The sequence below is a fragment of the Gracilinanus agilis genome, chromosome 5 (assembly GCF_016433145.1).
Source record: "Gracilinanus agilis isolate LMUSP501 chromosome 5, AgileGrace, whole genome shotgun sequence".
Lineage (NCBI taxonomy): Eukaryota > Metazoa > Chordata > Mammalia > Didelphimorphia > Didelphidae > Gracilinanus > Gracilinanus agilis.
The window spans coordinates 122,047,755-122,065,422 of NC_058134.1; the positions used below are offsets into that span (position 1 = coordinate 122,047,755).

General features: G+C 37.2%; 1 protein-coding gene across 3 annotated transcripts in view; it reads left to right on the top strand.

Moving 5' to 3' along the window:
* The first annotated feature begins 62 nt into the window (after positions 1–62).
* Positions 63–17,668, top strand: part of UBE2H (ubiquitin conjugating enzyme E2 H) — a 144,623-nt gene continuing 127,017 nt past the window's right edge. For 2 of the 3 annotated variants that reach the window (XM_044677962.1, XM_044677964.1), the window contains exon 1: positions 63–402. In XM_044677962.1, the coding sequence (XP_044533897.1) occupies positions 350–402 (53 nt within the window). In that variant the 5' untranslated portion in view covers positions 63–349. Of the gene's footprint in view, positions 403–12,114; positions 12,174–14,377; positions 14,460–17,668 lie in introns of those variants that run through there. The other variant, XM_044677963.1, reaches the window with a different exon arrangement.

The following is a 17,668-nucleotide window of genomic DNA, read 5'->3' on the forward strand; positions in this document are numbered from 1 at the left end:
CGGCGCTGCGCGGAGAGCCGGAGCCGGGACCGGGACCGGGACCGGAGCCAGGGCCGGGGCAGCAGCTGCGGAGCCGACGACCGGAGAGGGACAGAGCTGGGAAGCTCGGGGCGCCCCCCCAGCCCCCCCAGCCGGACGGTGCCTGGTGTCTTCCCCCGCCTCCCCTCCCGGGGGGAGGAGGAAGAGGCGGCGGCGGCGGACCGGACCTCGGGGTGTCGCCGCCCCCACAGGAGGAGCCGGGCCGGCCGCGGGCTCCACAGCGCCGGGGCCCGGGGCCCGTGACAGACGGGCCTAGGAGGGGAAGAGGCGGCGGCGGCGCAGGCGACGGGGAGGCAGCGGCGGCGACACCATGTCATCTCCCAGCCCGGGCAAGAGGCGGATGGACACGGACGTGGTCAAGCTGTATCCTTCGTGGTCCTGGAGTGGGGTGGGGGGTGTCTGCGTGTATCTGTGTGTAGTGGTCTGGGGGGACGTAGTCTGGTGACGCCTACTGACCCACCTCTCCTTCCCCGGCCTTCCCTCCCCTGGACCCCACCAGGGCCCTAGGGCACCCCCCCTCCGTGACTCCCTTCCCCCCGTGTCTGGGGCTCCTCACCACCTCCCAATCCTTTCATCGCCTCCATTAAGCACAACCCCTCCAAATTCTTGTTGCTCCCCTTCTCCTGCACCCCCTCCATATCTATGACCTCACCCCTACAGTTTTTAAACCCCCCCGAAGCCTGTTCTTTCCTCCTGGGACTAGGTGGGCTTTTTGCTTATTTTCCCAGTTACTTAAGCCCACCCTACAGGTCTTCTCTCTTAGCAGTATAATTTAGAGACCAAAGATGGGGATATCCCAGGATGGTTCCTTTCTCTTCAGTGAAGTCCCCTCATTCCCTGTCCAGAATATTTATAAGCTGGGGCAACCAAATAACCTCTTTCCTTCTTTATTTCCAGCTATTTGCTGTATTAGGATGAGGCAAGCAATATTCAGTTCTATATAGTCCTTTATAACACCCCCCCAGCCCTTTTAAAACAACCCTTTATATACTTGTCAGGCACCCCTTCTCAGTTTTAGCTCTGCTGTCTGGGAGAACCCCGTTTTGCTGCCTACCTCTGACAAAGCATACCTTATATACGAAGTACTGTAGAGAGGGACCTCTGTGGCTGTAGCCAAACACCCTCATACCAAGTATATATGACACTGAGAAGAGAGAATGGGGAGCACTTTACCAAAATAACCCACTCCCCACCCCAGGGGAACCCCTTTACAGCATGAGATTAGGGTTTTGGGGGAATACTTGACCTTCCTCAAAAAATACCTTCTCTATACCCTCTTCCAATACACTTGGTCTATATTATGGGGGTGACATTGGAGAGATTAGATTATATTTGAGAGGAGCATTGCAGGCAGGGCTTTTGTAGTGGTGGTTGGTTATTTACTTAATGACTTCAGCCAGAGAAATTCCCGAAGGTTCCCCAGGCCAAATCCTGTTTTTTTTTGTTTATTTGTTTTTGTGTTTTTTAATGGGGTGATTTAGAGGGTGTGTGTGGGGGAATGGAGGAAATGAGCCTAAAGACCTGAACTACTAGTTCTTGGGAGAAAAAAATGGGGGTAAAATGCAGTTGAAAAGTCCATTTTACTTTATCTTCCCCTCCCCACCTCTCCTCCACTTCCCCTGTTGCAGGGTTTTGTTTATATAACAAGTAGTTCAGCTGGATTCTCCTGAAGAATTCCTTCATTTATTTATTTATTTATTACTATTTTTGATTGGATGATTTATCTCTTTTGCAAAGGGTGGATAATACTATTGAGTATTCAGTTAAAAAACTTGCCTGAGTTTTAAAGTAGTATTAAAATTTTTGGTTTGTAGGTGGGGGGATGGGTAGATGTTTGCCAAATTCAGAAATTTTTTATAATGTTTTCAGGAACCAGAAGGTGGTTTCCCCTACCCCTACCCCACTCCAGAGAACTTGCAAGGAATTAGCAGCTGGAGATATTAAAGTTTGGGCCCAAGTTGTTTTTTTTTTTTTTTTTTTTGGGTGGTGGTGGTGGTGATGGTGAGAAAGGACAAAGAAAAAGGTTTAGGGAATGTATAAATGAGTAAAATTGTTTCTAGGGAAAAGGTAAACCAAGACATTGTTTTTATGTATTCTTCCTGCTGTAAGGCTGATATGTATAAAGGATGATAGCAGTCATATTGGTGGCTTTTCTTAAGGCTGTAGGAAAACTTGTAACTGTGGATATGTGTGTTTAGACAAAGCTGCTTCAGATTTTAGTCTTGTTTAGAAAATAGGAAATGACACTGATTGTGGCAGAACCTGAGTTATTTTTATCCTGGATTTAGTGTTACTGTCAGACCAATGCAAATTTTCAGCTAGTGTTTAATTTCGCAGGGGAAGGAACTCTACCTTAAAAAAAAAAATCATGTTCATAAAATATATACATGTGGGTTTTTAAAAGGTTGAGAATAAGGCCCAATTTGACCTAAGCCTTCCCAAGACTGATCCTTTTGTTCATTTAGTAGTTGTGGCATCTAGAATGATTACGGCATTTTGAAGTAGGGGCATCTGAGGAGGGGGCCCTGGTGGTGATACAGACAAAGAAGGGCAGGGTGATTTCTCCCCCCCCCCCCTTTTCTAAGTGGCTTTATTTCAGAGCTTATTTTAAGTAGGTGATGAAGAAAGACAAAGATACATTGGCTTCCTGTTCTTTCCCCACCTTCACTCTTTGCTGACAAAAGAAAGCAGAGGTGCTTTTAAAATCACAGGTCTATCTCTTAACATCCTAGAGATTTAAAAGGTAGGGTTGTCTTTTCTGTTTTATTTTCTCTTGGCACAAACAACATAATACGAGAAGTTCATATTTTTCAGAAACCTCTGTAGATCTTCCTCCTTTTTATGTGTTTTGTGGCCTCCTTCCTTGGATTAAACGAGATCAGTAGGCCCAAACTGAGCCATCACTTTTTAAATATAAACAATATACTCATATATTTAGCTGAAATAAAATAAGCCTAGTGCTAAAATAAGTAAAATTATGTTGAAAAGGAAATGAAGGAGTTGAAAATGAGACCAGTAAGTAAGGGAGTAGAAAAAATAGGTCTGATGGAATGTACTTGCGTGTTGCCCCCACTGGCTCTTGATTTCTTGGGTTTGTGCTGCTTACTACCATTTTCTTTGTAATCTCTTGTTTCAGCCCATTTTTGGATGTCTCCTGTGCATAATTATGCCGCCAGGATTTACAGCCTGGCAGGGAACCGATATCTTACTAAAGTAGCAGGGTGTGGGGGCAGGGAAAGGAGAGGATGGACGGGGAACTCATGCCCCTGCTTTCCTCGGTTCAAACAGGTTCTTTAGAGATGTGGCCTCTTGTTTGTTAGTTGGAGTCAGTGATCTTTCTTTTCTGACTGGGTTGGTAGGAGGAGATCTGACTTCGAAGTTATTTGTGGAGTGAGTGTTTTGCACCGATGCACTGAAATAATTTGCTGGGTGATTATGTTCTGAAACTCTGACTCATTCATTGTTTCTCTCCTGGTCGTTGTGCAAACCTTCTTTTGGATCCTAACACTGATGCTTCTGAGCTCTGTGGAGATGTCCTAGGCCCAGTACATGCTTTCACCCATTAAGTGCCTTGCCTGTGAAGGTGGGGAGAGAAAGGATCCCGTATCCATCCAGTCCGTCTGTGGAGTCTTTTCTGGGGTCAGAACTGGAGTGTTGCTTTTTAAATTATAGTTTTAATCCCAGTTGATTATTTAGATTATACAAGATCTGGGGCTCTTCTGTACTTAATCTATGCTTTGCCCTGAAGGAAATAACCTGTTAAGTTTTCTCTTGGTGGAGGAACAAACTGCTCAGATTACACCAGATCTCTTGACCGAGGGAGTTTTTTCTCTGTTCACCCTGTTGCACAGCCTTTCTGATCCTTTTATCTGTGAACCAGTGGCCCCTGCTAAATGCCAGAGCTGCTTGTTTTGGGGAAGCGTCTGCAGGCGAAAGGCCGCAGGCACTGCTCGGCTTGGCTCATTGGCTGTTCTGTTACTACCCGGAAACTGAACAGTGGGCGGAGCTGCCCCAACAGCTGATGGAGTGTGACCGGAGTGTGTTTGTATACAAAAGAAAGGGGGCTGGAGGAGCCTGGGGAAAGACGCAAACAACAAAATACCCAGAGGATTGGAGGAGTTATCAGAATAAAGAATATTTGTAAGAAATAGAAAAGTGGGCCTCTGAGTTGTCACAGTATTTGTATTTAGGTAGGCAAATAGGTTTAGAAAGTTTTTGAGTTAATAGATCTAGACTTTAGAACTGGAAATGACCCCAGAGGCCATTGAATCCTGCCTCCTCCATTTTACAAATGAGGAAACTGAGGCTTAGGGATGCCAAGAGACTTGTTTAAAGCCACTCAAGCATTAAGCATCAAAGTATTATTTGAACCTAGATCTTAATTTGTGGTAGTAGTTTGTGGGAATTATGAAGGAATTTGTAGGGATATCTGTTGGCATAGCTCGAAGGGATTAGAAACAAAATTTTTGTGGCAATTTTGAGCACAGTCCCTTTTCTTTTCGAGAAGGAATACAGTGACTTAAACAGAATACAAGACTTGAAATATATTTACCTTGACTATATGCAGAGGCAGCATAATCAAAGGATAGTAGACCTTTAACTTCCCTTACCAAGCTTCAGAGTTGCTTTTGGAAAAGGGACTGCTAATGTTGTAGAGTAGCAAATTCATTTGTATGGCCACAGTGAAAACTTTATAGGCTCTGATATGCATTCCCCCCCACCCCCACCAGACCTGTTATTTCATTGAGACAAGGGACTCCACATGAATAAAAGGAAGGAAACCAGAATTTATTATTAAGCACCTACTGTGTTAGGCATTGTGTTTTACAAATATTATCTCATTTGATCCTCACAATAACTCTTGGAGGTAGATGCTGTAATTATCCTCATTTTACAGTTGAGGAAACTTAGGCAAACGGAGGTTAAGTGCCTTGCCCAGGGTCATACAGAACTGTGAGGCAAGACTTGTGAGACCTAGGTCTTCCTGACTCAGAGCCAGCTACTGTGCTGCTGCTTATAATACTTGAGAATTTTATAGATCTTTCACAGCAAAAAAATTTGAGTTCTGCAGTTGAAAATCTTTGTAGAAAGAACACACACTGTATTTTGCTGTGATTATGGAAGTAAGGCTATCACAATTGCTCTTAAATAATTTTTATTTTACATTTCAATATTTAAAAAGAAGTAGTCAGAATGTTAATCATTCCTCAGTGTAAATGAACAACTTTATTGTGGCTTTGTTTTCATGAAAAAAATAAGTACAAATAAAAAAATGGAAATGTGTAATCATTATTCCTGAAAATGCCACTTTAAAAAATGTTATGTTGTTTTGCCATTAATCTTTTGTTTTTACCCTTAATTTAGTTAGTTACTTTTGTTACAATTCATTTTGCATTTGAAGAGTAGATAATTCTGTAATCTTTTAACCAGCTCAAGTATCAATTGGGAATCTGTGGTTTGGCTTCCATTTCCTGTGGTCTCTGTTTTATTTAGATGGGATGGAAGTTGGAACAGTTTTATGTTCTTCACTCTTCTAGCTGAAACTAAAAGATTTGGCAACTTCAAATGTTCTTAGTTTGTCTAGAAGCCTAGATTTTGGTGACAAAAATAACATACTGGTAGTTATCTTGGTTAAACAGGGACCCACATGAGTAAGCATCCACAGCTTTAGGCCATCTGATTCCTACAGTTCTAGTAAGTTACACCCATGTCTAAAAATTTCAGGTTTCAGGAAAAAAAAATTTGCTGCAGATGTGAACCATAAAAACTAATCCAGTATATGTGCTATTAATACTCTGGTTTTTGTGCTATATTGGTCATCTTGTGATATTTTGCACAAAAATACTAGACACTGTTTTCAGTTAATTTTAGTATCTGAATTTCTGATCACTGGAAACATTGAATTTTGGGCTTGCAAAGAGTTATAAGTGTTTTTTTCATGAATAGTTTACTGTCTGCTTAATATCCTCTTAGACAGTGCTAACAGAAAGACTGGAAACTCTCATTCTGAAATCTTGCAATGAGTAAGAAAGAATTGGATCTGGAGTAAGACTAGAGTTGAAATAATTTTACCTGTCTGGTCCTCCAATTGTTAATCTGAATTGAATTCTTGTAATAAATGCTCTCTATGGCTCTTCTCTGTATTAAAAACCATACTCTTGTTCTGCTGAACTTGCTCTCAGTAGCAATGTTCTCTATGTAACAGTAGTGATGAAGATCAGTAAATTTGGGGGGGCGGTGGTGATAATGTTGGACTGGTCAGAGTATCCGATTAATATACTCTTGGTCTAAATGTATTAATGGTCCAAATACTTTCAGTGCAGAGAAAGTTACATCTCTGGCAAAATCTGGAGTAATTTTGAGAATCTGAATTTAATTTTCACATATTAGGCTCCACATTTGATTCAACAGTGAAATTCTGGTTGTTGTTTAAACTGTCATTATATTGCTTTAAATTGTAGCCATTTAATATTTATGGAAAAGCATGGCTCCAAAGCAGTAATTACCTTGTCAGTACAGTATTTGTTTTTGGTCCTGTCTGCCAAAACATTATATTATGTATGTTTATTTTAAAAGCTAAAATGGTTTTTTTAAAAATTGGAGATTTTTGACCATTTGAATTGGCAGCATCATAAAATCAGAATCAAATTACTTTTTAGATAATTCTATTTAACTTTTTCTTCAATTGTTAAGCATTGTATTCTTAACCTCTTCCTACTACTTTTACATTTTACAATTCACATTGTTTTTATATTTAGCAGGGAGATAATTTAGATTTGTATATTTTTCCAAAAAGGTAAATAGTGTTTTGCTAGTTTTATGTCCACATTTTAAATGTAGTGTTTATCTGTATTTATACATATATGTATGTGTTAAATTTAGATTGCATTTTCAGACAAATACTGATCTGTTATTCCTGTGGGAGGCAGGTATAAAGTTGTATCCTTCCTTTTTCCTTACCCCTGCTCCTACTTTCCTTTCCCCTTCACACCATCCCTTTGTTCTTTTCCTTCTTGAATTGGGGGAAACTGAAGTGAGATGAAATACTATTGTTAATTCAGAATAGATTGATGTCAGGGCCAGAAACAAACTGGAGGAATTATGAGAGATATTTTAATATTTTCCAGTGCCAGTTTTCATAATTTTTTTCATTCTTTAATTCACCCTTGTATAATATCAGATATTTAATTATTCCTGATATCTTGAGTTGATAGGTCGGTCAGTACATTGATATTTAAAGATTAAGATAGGTGCCAAGTCATAGCATAGTACTTTGTAGTAAATTTTTTTTTTAAATTTTAAACCCTTAACTTCTGTGTATTGACTTATAGGTGGAAGATTGGTAAGGGTAGGCAATGGGGGTCAAGTGACTTGACCAGGGTCACACAGCTAGGAGGAAGTGTCTGAGGCCAAATTTGAACCTAGGACCTCCTGTCTCTAGGCCTGGCTCTCAATCCACTGAGCTACCCAGCTGTCCCCCTGTAGTAAACTTTTAATAAAAAGTTGAATTAGTAAATGTCAACTTATTTCCTTCTATGGGTTATCAGTAGTGTATACCTGTATTTATATATAGATATGTGGTGTGACTTAAAATCTTGTTAACCTTTAGTTACTTGCAAAGAGAAATCTTAGCTTGGTAAACTGGAGTGAGATATTCTTCTATGGCAGTTTCAGTTTGGATCCAAGAGTATTCTGATCTTGAGGTTATTGTGGCAGTGGTGTTCCTGGGAACTAAGACTTAGGAGTGTGTGTTTCAGAGATGTGACAGTCTACTTTTTATAATAATGGTTTTCTACTAAGCTTCTCTTGAATAGAGTAGAAGATAGTAGGTTTTGAAGGACTGCATAACCTGGCAACTGACTGCTGAAGTTTCTTCCTTTCTCTTACTTTGCCATGTGACCTAAGAAGAGAAATTTGAGGTCTCTATGTCCAACTTTTGACACTACCTTTTTTTTTTTTTTAAACCCTTAACTTCTGTGTATTGGCTCATAGGTGGAAGAGTGGTAAGGGTGGGCAATGGGGGTCAAGTGACTTGCCTAGGGTCACACAGCCAGGAAGTGTCTGAGGCCAGATTTGAACTTAGGACCTTCTGTCTCTAGGCCTGACTCAATCCACTGAGCTACCCAGCTGCCCCTTGACACTACCTTTTGAATTATTTGATCAATAAAATAAAGATATGTTTCTCAGTTTGTATGAAATCATATGTATGTGGGATAAAACCACCTACATTGTTTAGTAGGCAGAAGATCCTATTTTTCTAGGTTCATAGGATTGTATTTACTTTAATCTCTTATGTGTAATATAAAATAGAAACCAAGTGATCAGGCATAGCTTTAGTCACTTCTAGTAGAGTTGTTTAGAAACAGTGATCTCTGAGGCTTTGTTTAAAAGAATGTTAAATGCTACTTAATATAGTGGAAAGGTCAACTAAATAATTTGATATTATGTGAAAAAAGCAACTGTATAATATTTTAACAACTTGCAACCACTTGACAACTTCTAAAAAGTAGTCCAATGGATATAGAGACACCGGACATAGGTAAACTTTATTTTTCATTGTGGTTTTTTTCCATTTTTCCATTTTCCATTCAGCATTAGGTTCCCTTGTTTGATATATTCTAGGGAAATATTTTGTCTTATTCTAAGGAAATTACTAAATTAAGACCATTTGCAAATTCTAGAACCTAATCTTTAAATAAATTAGGATGTACCTCTGATGCCTGGGGTTTGAAATTTCAGTACATTTTTTTTCCACAGTAAAGAAGGGAACAGTTTTGTTAGCTGTAATTTTTTTTTTCCAACAACAAATGACCATTAGCTTTCTTTTTACCCATATAAAATTTTCATCAATTCATCTTGAACTACCACATTTATGATTTTAAAAATAGATTGTATTTTCTAAACTATTAAAGGCAAGACAGTCACATGCTTTTAAAGTGACTGGGAACACTTTAGTATAAGAGGAACTTAGTGCTTATTTTGTTCTTAAAAAGTAATTTTAAATTTTAAAACAGAGCGCCTAAAACAATGATCAGATGGGTAGGATGTCAGTAATCAGTAGGACAGTAGTAAAATTTTGATATTACTAACATTTGTTAGCTTTGAAAACTATGTTGATCAATGTTGCCAAAACTTAAGTTTTTTTAAAGAAAGGAAAAAATTTTGCTTTCCCTTCCAACCCCAAACTAAATCCTCTGTGTTAAAATACTCATTTCTTAAGGAGTAGTGGAAGGAGAGGAAGTAGATCTGACTGTTCTTTAGTCTAATTGTCTGGAGAGTTGCCCATTTTCTTGGCAGTAAAGAAAGGCAGCTGTTGAATGACATAACTTTGAATATCAAATGAGGGCATATATTTTGAGTATATGTGTTTTCAGTGATTTAGTGTTTACCTGGGTTTCTTGTGAACACTTTTTTTATTTGTCTTTGCCTTTTGTGTATGCTGCTGGTTTAGGAGACAAGCTTACTTCTCTTGAATTTGTCAGAGATTAGTTATATCTCTGTCTTGATTTTTTTTTTTAGTAGCAATATATTTTATAATAGGTAATCTGTTTATCAAGAAAGACTAATTGTTTCTTTTTCTTCCAAACTTAGTTTCTTAAAAAACAATTGGAATGACTATCTTCAAATTTGTACTCATTCATTCACTTTCCATTTATCTTTAGCACAACTTAAGTGTTGTTCTTGAATGGTTCCCCTAAATCCAAATATAGGAAAGAGAAGAGAATTTATATTGATAGAAGTGGTCCTGGGTTGATAAAAAAAATCTTTCTTTAAAGAAAATTGGGATCTCAAGGACCTTTGAGAATCTAGTATTTATCAGAGATATTTTATTAAAGGTCTCAGCTTTTCAATCAGATAAAATTAAAAATAACATCAAATTGAGTACTTTTTTGCCAGTAATTTGAAACCCAAATTCTGCTATCTTCCTCAAACTCATTGTTGCTTGTCAACTCTGAACTATTTTGAAAACTTGGCTGTAATGTTGCAAAAAACTTATTTCTTTTGTACATGTAAGAAATTGAGGCTAACCATTCTGATGTTAAGTAATTAGTATATTAAATGATATCTTACTAGTAATGAAAGCAATAGTAGTTATTTCTAGTCTGTGATTTTGATTGTTTTCTTTCTTTAGTGGTTTGGAATTCAGGGTCTGAAGTGTTTAATTTTGTGGTTTAGTTATGCTTCTATCTGTCCTTTTCTTATATTGCATTATATTTTAGTTCTCATATTAGAAGACTTCCTTTGTAACATTCACCCTTTCACTTTTACTTGCTTACCCATGTTTTGCATGGTAACCCTTTGTTTCTGCATGTTATTTCAAATGAGAATATTAAGTTTTTGGTTTACTGTCTTTAGTGGCAACAAATAGTCACAAAATGGCTTAGATCTTTAATCAACATATTCAAATTTGCCTTCTATTTTGTTTATTCTTATTTTTGGGGTGGTGTGACATCGTTGAACTTTTGAACCAGAATCTCCCATTTTTCAGAATTTAAAGATTATCCCTGTTGATTTGATTTGAATTGAACTCAGTAAATAATAATTATGTTCCTAACTGCTAGGCACCTGGGGTATAAAGCCAAAAGCAAAACCAGACCTCTGTTTTTAAGAGACAATAGTTACATAAAGTATTATAATAACTATTATTTTATAGTGCGTTGAGGTTTGTAAAGGGCTTTACGTATTTTATCTTAAAATACAAGGTAAAAAATGAAGAAAAGAGAAGTCCAGAAAAGATATTGTCAGTTATTTTGAGAAGGAAGGACACTTTTATATGGAAATCTTTGAGAAAATGAGGAAGATTGCCTGGAGGACTCCTGACTTCATCTTTGAAGGATGAAGATAAGGCTTTTGAAAGATGAATTGGGGCTTCATTCTAAGCATAAGTTAAGACTCCATAAATGCATTGGAGACTGGAGTTCACGAAAGATTAAGGAGATAGAAGACAGAAAAAAACTTTATATTTAACAGTTGAGGGTTATCTACTTTGTTTCCATTTCTTGGCTACTACAAAAATGCCAGCCTTGATTGTTAAAGATATGATTAGTAAATAATTATTTCATGAATAATATGAAGTATTAATATAGTTGGTAATAATATTACTGAATACCTTTTAAAGTCATAATTTGGAATGTGGTTCAAGAGGGAAAGCTTAGTATTAATTCACTAATCTCTTATCAATATACTATACACTAGTACAGCAGCTAAGTGATGCAGTGGATAGACTGTCAGGCCTCTTAAGAAGACCCAAGTTTATATCTGGCTTCAGACACCTACTAGCTGTGACCCTGGCAAGACGCTTAGTTATTTGCCTCAGTTTCCTCATCTGTAAAATGATCTGGAGAAGGAAATGGCAAACCACTCCAGTATTTTTGCGAAGACAACCCTAAATGAGGTCATGAAGAGTTGGACATGACTGAACAACTACTTCTTGACTCCAAGCCCATATAGTGACTGAAATGACTGAGCATAACAACATTTGATGTGTTAAAATTAACACTATATTTGCAGAGCATTTTCACATTTTTTTCTCCATCATTTAATTTTGACTAAAATCCCAGGAGACAAGGAAGGCAAATAGCATTATTCTCATTCTGCAGACAAGGAAACAGCCTTAGAAAGGATAAGTGATCTGCCAAAGCTGACAAATGGCAGATCCTCAACTGGTATTCATTTTCCAATTTTTAGTTCAGTGGTCATTCCAAGCATATCAATATGTCAGTGAGGTGTGTAAGAATTCCTTCCTGGTCTGTAATTTAGTGGATCCATTTTAGAAAGGTAACTAATGTTCAGAGAGGTTGTAATTTCCCTTGATCACACAGCTGATAAGGGTGAGGTGGGATTTGCTCAGATTTTCCTAATTTCAAATACAGTATTCTGTCGTACTAAGAATTTGCTGTGTTGACAAGTCAAATTCCTAATGTTTCTTAATTCTTTGTAATAAAAAAATATATTGGAAGAAAACCTTGATCTGGTAATTCACAGATATTTCCCATTGAAACTAATTAGGTAGAATTTTTCCTAATGTTAATCTGGAAGCAGATATTTAATTGCTTCTTAGATGGCTTCACTTTTTGAAGGATTTGTCAGTTCCACTGCTATTCAAAGCTTTGAAATGATGACTTTAAATTTCAGTAAGTATAACCTATTTTTATAGTATTTGACACTTAAAAAAAATACAATGTTAAAAGTCCTAAAATGCAAATAACTATTAAAAAGCAGTAGGTGTTGCCCAAGTGTAATGAAGATGTCAATGGAAGTAATATATTTTGAATATTCCTTAGACCTTTGTGACCTTCAGTATTAATTAAAAAGTTATAGCTCTTGGCAGTATTATTTCTAATTAATACATTAACTCAATCATTTGTTGTTTGATTTAGAAAATGGAGTTGGCTATAAAGTAATGCAGTAGCTTTTCCTTTATAAACTTGAATTGAACTTATTACTTAATAGTTATAGTGCAACTGGAAAACGACCTCCATCTGCCATGTCCTTATTAATCTACTACCCACAAGACAGATTCAGAATGATTTATCTCATGTTAGTAGTTTGTCATTTCTTGGCAATGGACTGACTATTGTCCTGGATTTCTTCATAAGGCCCAAGTTTTTCCTAAGGGGTAGCAGGTAGAGAAAAGAAAAACAATGAGAGTATGTTTAGCCAGAGATAGCTGCTTGGTGCTGAAAGTACCATTATTTATGTCTTAGGCTAACAGATGTTACGTATGGCAACCTCTTTCCCTGCTGTCCCCCTCCCCTTTGTCAGATACTTTAAACAGATAAAAATTGACATGTAGATGGCTCAGTTGGGTGGAAAAACAGTGTTTTGCTGGAGTCAAGAGGCCCGAGTTCAAATTTGACCTCTGACATTTACTAGCTGTGTGACCCTGGGGAAGGCACTTCATCTCTGTATACCTCAGTTTTCTCATTTATAAATTTATTTAAATAATAGCACTTACGTCCCCTGATGGCTTATGAGGATCAAATGAGAGAATATTTGTTAATATTAATATTTGTTAATATATGTTAATGTGTTTGAGCCATTATATAATAAAATGGTAACAAGCCAGGAAAATATTTTTCAGTTTTCAAAATGTATCTGGTTACAGGTCTCCATCACTCAAAGTGGAGTTTTTTAGCCTTTGTTTTATAGATTAAGTTAAGGATGATACACTAATTTCTAAAGCTGAGGACCTTATTTGTTTAGTTTGCATTAGAGTTCAGTTCTTAATGCATGAAAAATTATGCCTCCATATTATAACAATATGTCTTGAGATTTTAAATGTTTATTTTAGAGGGGTTAAAGTAATGGATTTTGGTTTGGTTCTTAAACTGTTGAGTGTCTAAAGTGGATTGAATTAGAAACTTAAATGTTTAAGCAATTTTAGTTTTTAGAGTGAGGCTAGTTTCTTATCTGTAGATATTTTTGTTTCCTACAGTTTCAGTTCTTTAAATTTGGTGAATTATATTAAAAGGATAATTGCTTACGTTTTGCAGGTGGTTCTGATTTCCATTTTTTTTAACTTTGATATTTGAGCCCATTAATGCTATATAAAATCAATATAAATTAATAAGGTATGAACTCCAGTAACTTTTTCCAGTAACTTCAGTTCAGAATAGAGTATAATTGATGCCTAGGAGCCAAACACATCTTTTAGATTTGTTTCTATATTTAGCTAGTTTCATGGGCAGCTTCCCATATTTGGTTGAAGTAGATGTATAATACCTTATATTTGAGGTTACCTTCTAGTTGTGCCTTTTCATTAAAAATGACATAATTTTATATGCTTCATATTACTATGGGTGTCATAAAAATTTAAAGTCAGAAGGGATCTTGGTTTTTTAAAAATATGTCTTGTTGCTTTCTCATAGGATTAATTAGATCAGGAAGAGGTATATATTCTTAACCTATACTAAATTCCAATAAGAACTTGTCATCCATATGAAACTTTTATAAAAGTTTTTTATTATGTCTTTTTATGATAGAATTTGTGTCCTTGTATTAATTTTAGTTTCAAGGCAGAAGAGTGGTAAGGGCTGGGCAATGAGGGGGAGGGGCAACTCCTTGCCCAAGGTCACAGAGCTAGGACCCCCCACCTCTGGGCCTGGCGTTCAATCCACTGGGCCACCTAGTTGCCCCAATGGATATATTTCTAAAACATTACAAATTTCCCTACTACTTTTAAGTTCTATAAAATTGATAGCTGAGGCAATTGGATAAGAGTCTTATTTTAAAATTCTGCCAAACCTGATTTTTTAAAAATTTTAAATTATTATTGATATATTATTTTTACGTCACCTTCATTTTCAAATATGCCACTGTCATTTCCCCTTCTCAGTGATCTATCCCTTGCAACAAAGAAGAAAAAAAGAGAAGGGAAAAAAATTCAGGACAACCAACCAACATACCAACTTACTGAGGTAATGATTATACATCTATAATGTCCTTCCACCTCTTTAAAGAATGGAAGGAGGTACATTTTCTTTGCTCTTCTTTTTGGAACAAACTTGGTCATTATAATTACACGTCATTCAGTTTTTGCTTTCTGGATAATAGTTAAATACAAGTACATCTGATAAGCAAAATTAGATTTATTTTTAAATTTGAAAGTATAGAAAAATATCCAGCATCTTTTGTATGTCTCAAATTATGAGAATTTATGGAGTACTTTAAGGTGTGCAAAGCACTTTACAATTGTCTTTTTTGAGCTCGTTGAGCCTTGAGTGGAAGGTGCTTTTATTATTACTGTTATTTTTAATATGATATAATTTAATTAATTTAAATAATAATTTATTATTATCCCCATTTTACAGTTGAATAAATTGAGGCTGACAGGGGTTAAGTAACTTGTATAACTTGCCCAGGGTCACATAGCTAGTAAGTGTCTGAGACTACATTTGAACTGGTGTTTGTAATTCCAACCCCAGTTTCTCTCTCCTTTGCCACCTGGTTGTCTCTAAATTGTGAAATACTCTTTGTTTCCTGTCTTACATAAAGCCTTCATTTTTCTGGTTCCTTTATTTGGTGGTCCCCTTCCCCAGAGGGGCACCATTCTGATGAAACTAAAACTATGGTGGAAAGAGGGGCATGAATCCTGAGGGAATCAGCCGCTCACTCTCTTGGACCTTGGGCAAGTCATTTGACAAATGGGGCTTTTAAATGTAAAATAAGAAGAACCAAACAGGTAATCTCCAAGACTCTTTCCCTTCTAGCTCCAAATATGTTGAACAGGGTTCTTTTTTACATATGTGTGAGAAAATAATGGAGGAAAGAAATTTTAAAGCCAGTCTGGGAACTGGTAATGTCAATCAAATCTTTGATCTTTAATATTGCTACCTTGAATTTATAGTAGAGATCCGTAACAAGACACAGGAGGCCCACCTGGGGTCCTCTTAGAGACAGAGCAGGCCTGGACTACAGTTTTATTGGTTCTTTCCATTGCCCTCAGCCCTCCAGCCTTCTATTGCCTCCCCTTTGTTGAGCCCCGTGGCTGCTTTGGGGTCTCTAGTTATTTCTTCCTTGTCTGAGAGGCAGCATGAGGAGTGGAAGGAGCACCGAGACTTGAATCTGAGTCTGGGAGTTCAGACTCTGGATCCTCACTTGTCTTCCCTGGGACCTAAACTCTTCATTGGACAACTTGAGCTCCAAGAGCCTTTCTGCTTCCAAGTCTTGTTCCTACCAGGGATCCTTCTCATCTTGTAGAAGGATATTCAAACCAGTTACTGTAGTCCGAAAGAGCTGACCCTTCCAGCCCAGGCTCTCTTCTCCTTCATTGTCCCTATCACATAGTTTATTCATTTACTCACTATTATGCACAAGAAGAGGCAGAGCGGTGTACTGGAGAAGACCCTAGCCCCAGCCTCTTGTGCTTGATGCTTACTTCTTGGGTGAGCAGGAGCACCTCTCTGCTGCTTGGCTTCCTTTGTAAAGCGAAGGACAGCCCAACTGGAATGCCAAGTCCTGTGATTCAAGACAGAGTTCCCACTCTGCTCTCTCAAATTCAGAGGCTGTGGTTTTGGTACCGCTGCTTTGATCCAGATACGGGATTTACTGGCTGTTTTCTCACTCTTGTTATACCCTTCTATCTGAGCACTCTGCCATCCTGTTATTGTGCTTTGTCCTTAAACCCCCAGTCCAAAAAGTCATCTGGTGCACCATCAAGCCTTACTTGTTCCTCCTTAGCTAGAAGTAATCACTTTGAACTAGCAGCTTTTTGTGCTTTTCTTTATGGCATATTATGTGTTATCTTGTTGTATGATTATTTTCATATATATATATATGTAGTTTCTCCATTTTTGATTAGATTTTGTTTCATATGCTCAAGTCTTATTTTTTAAAAATATCTCAGTGTCTGATTCAAACAACATCTTTTATGTACATAATAGGTCCTAATTATTTGTTGAGTGAAGGATTTGGACTAAATAACTTCTAAAATCCTTTCCAGTTTTAAATCTATTATTTTATGAGGAGCCTAGTAGCACTCACATTTATTCCAGAAGCATCCTTGTTTTGAAAGGATAGTGTAATTTATTTTTTATGGATGACAAAATGAATTAAACTTTGGCAGAATCCTAGAGTTGGTGGATTTGAGACCTAAGGCCAAATACACGTTAAAGTGGATTTAATTGGCATGAGTTTCTGTCCCAGCTTTCTCAAGCAGGCTAACTGGGCTTTCATAAATCCCATGTGTAGTTTTTGAACTAAAAAAAAAATGGCTCTTAACAGTTAGATTTGGGAATAGCAGTATAAAGAGATTCACTCCCAAAGTTCTTTTTATTAGGCCCTAGTTATCTGTATTTGGCCTTATATTCCATCTTTTTTTTTTAGTCATTGCTTGACTAAGGAGAAGTTGCCAACTTCCAGAATTATGAGCAAATTATAAGTTATTTAAACTGTCCAATAATCAGATCTCTTTATGGTAGAGCAATAGCAGACTTTCTGACATAATTATACTGAAAAAAAAATTTTAGATCTGAACATATAGACTTCAAGTTGTGTAAAAGTTTCTGTGGTGTGAAATGACAGCAATTATAACTTGTAAATGACACCAATTCCTGTAAAATAATTTTTTTAAGCACAGCAAACTAATGTCAGTCTACATTTCTCTTGCTACAAAACATTTAAGTGGTATTTTTAGTGAGTTAGTGAGGTCAATGTAATTCAATGATAATAAAGCCATTGTTGAAATATTTCATTTAAACACCAGTTACCTTTATCACAAACTAGAATGCATGAGCTTTTAAATATGAATTTAAACTTCCAGTACAAAATGGAAAATTAATATTAGTTGTGTTTATTGTACCTGAAGTGTTATTAGGAGCACAGTGAATGCTGTTATGCCTTAACACCATACAAAGGTGTTACAGGTTTTGAGAGAAGTCTTATACTAGGCAGCATTCTTTTTTTTTTTTTTTAATTCTTACCTTCTATCTTGGAGCCAATACTGTGTATTGGCTCCAAGGCAGAAGAGTGGTAAGGGTAGGCAATGGGGGTCAAGTGACTTGCCCAGGGTCACACAGCTGGGAAATGTGTGAGGCTGGATTTGAACCTAGGACCTCCCATCTTTAGGCCTGGGTCTCAATCCACTGAGCTACCTAGCTGCCCCCACTAGGCAGCATTCTGAAAAATA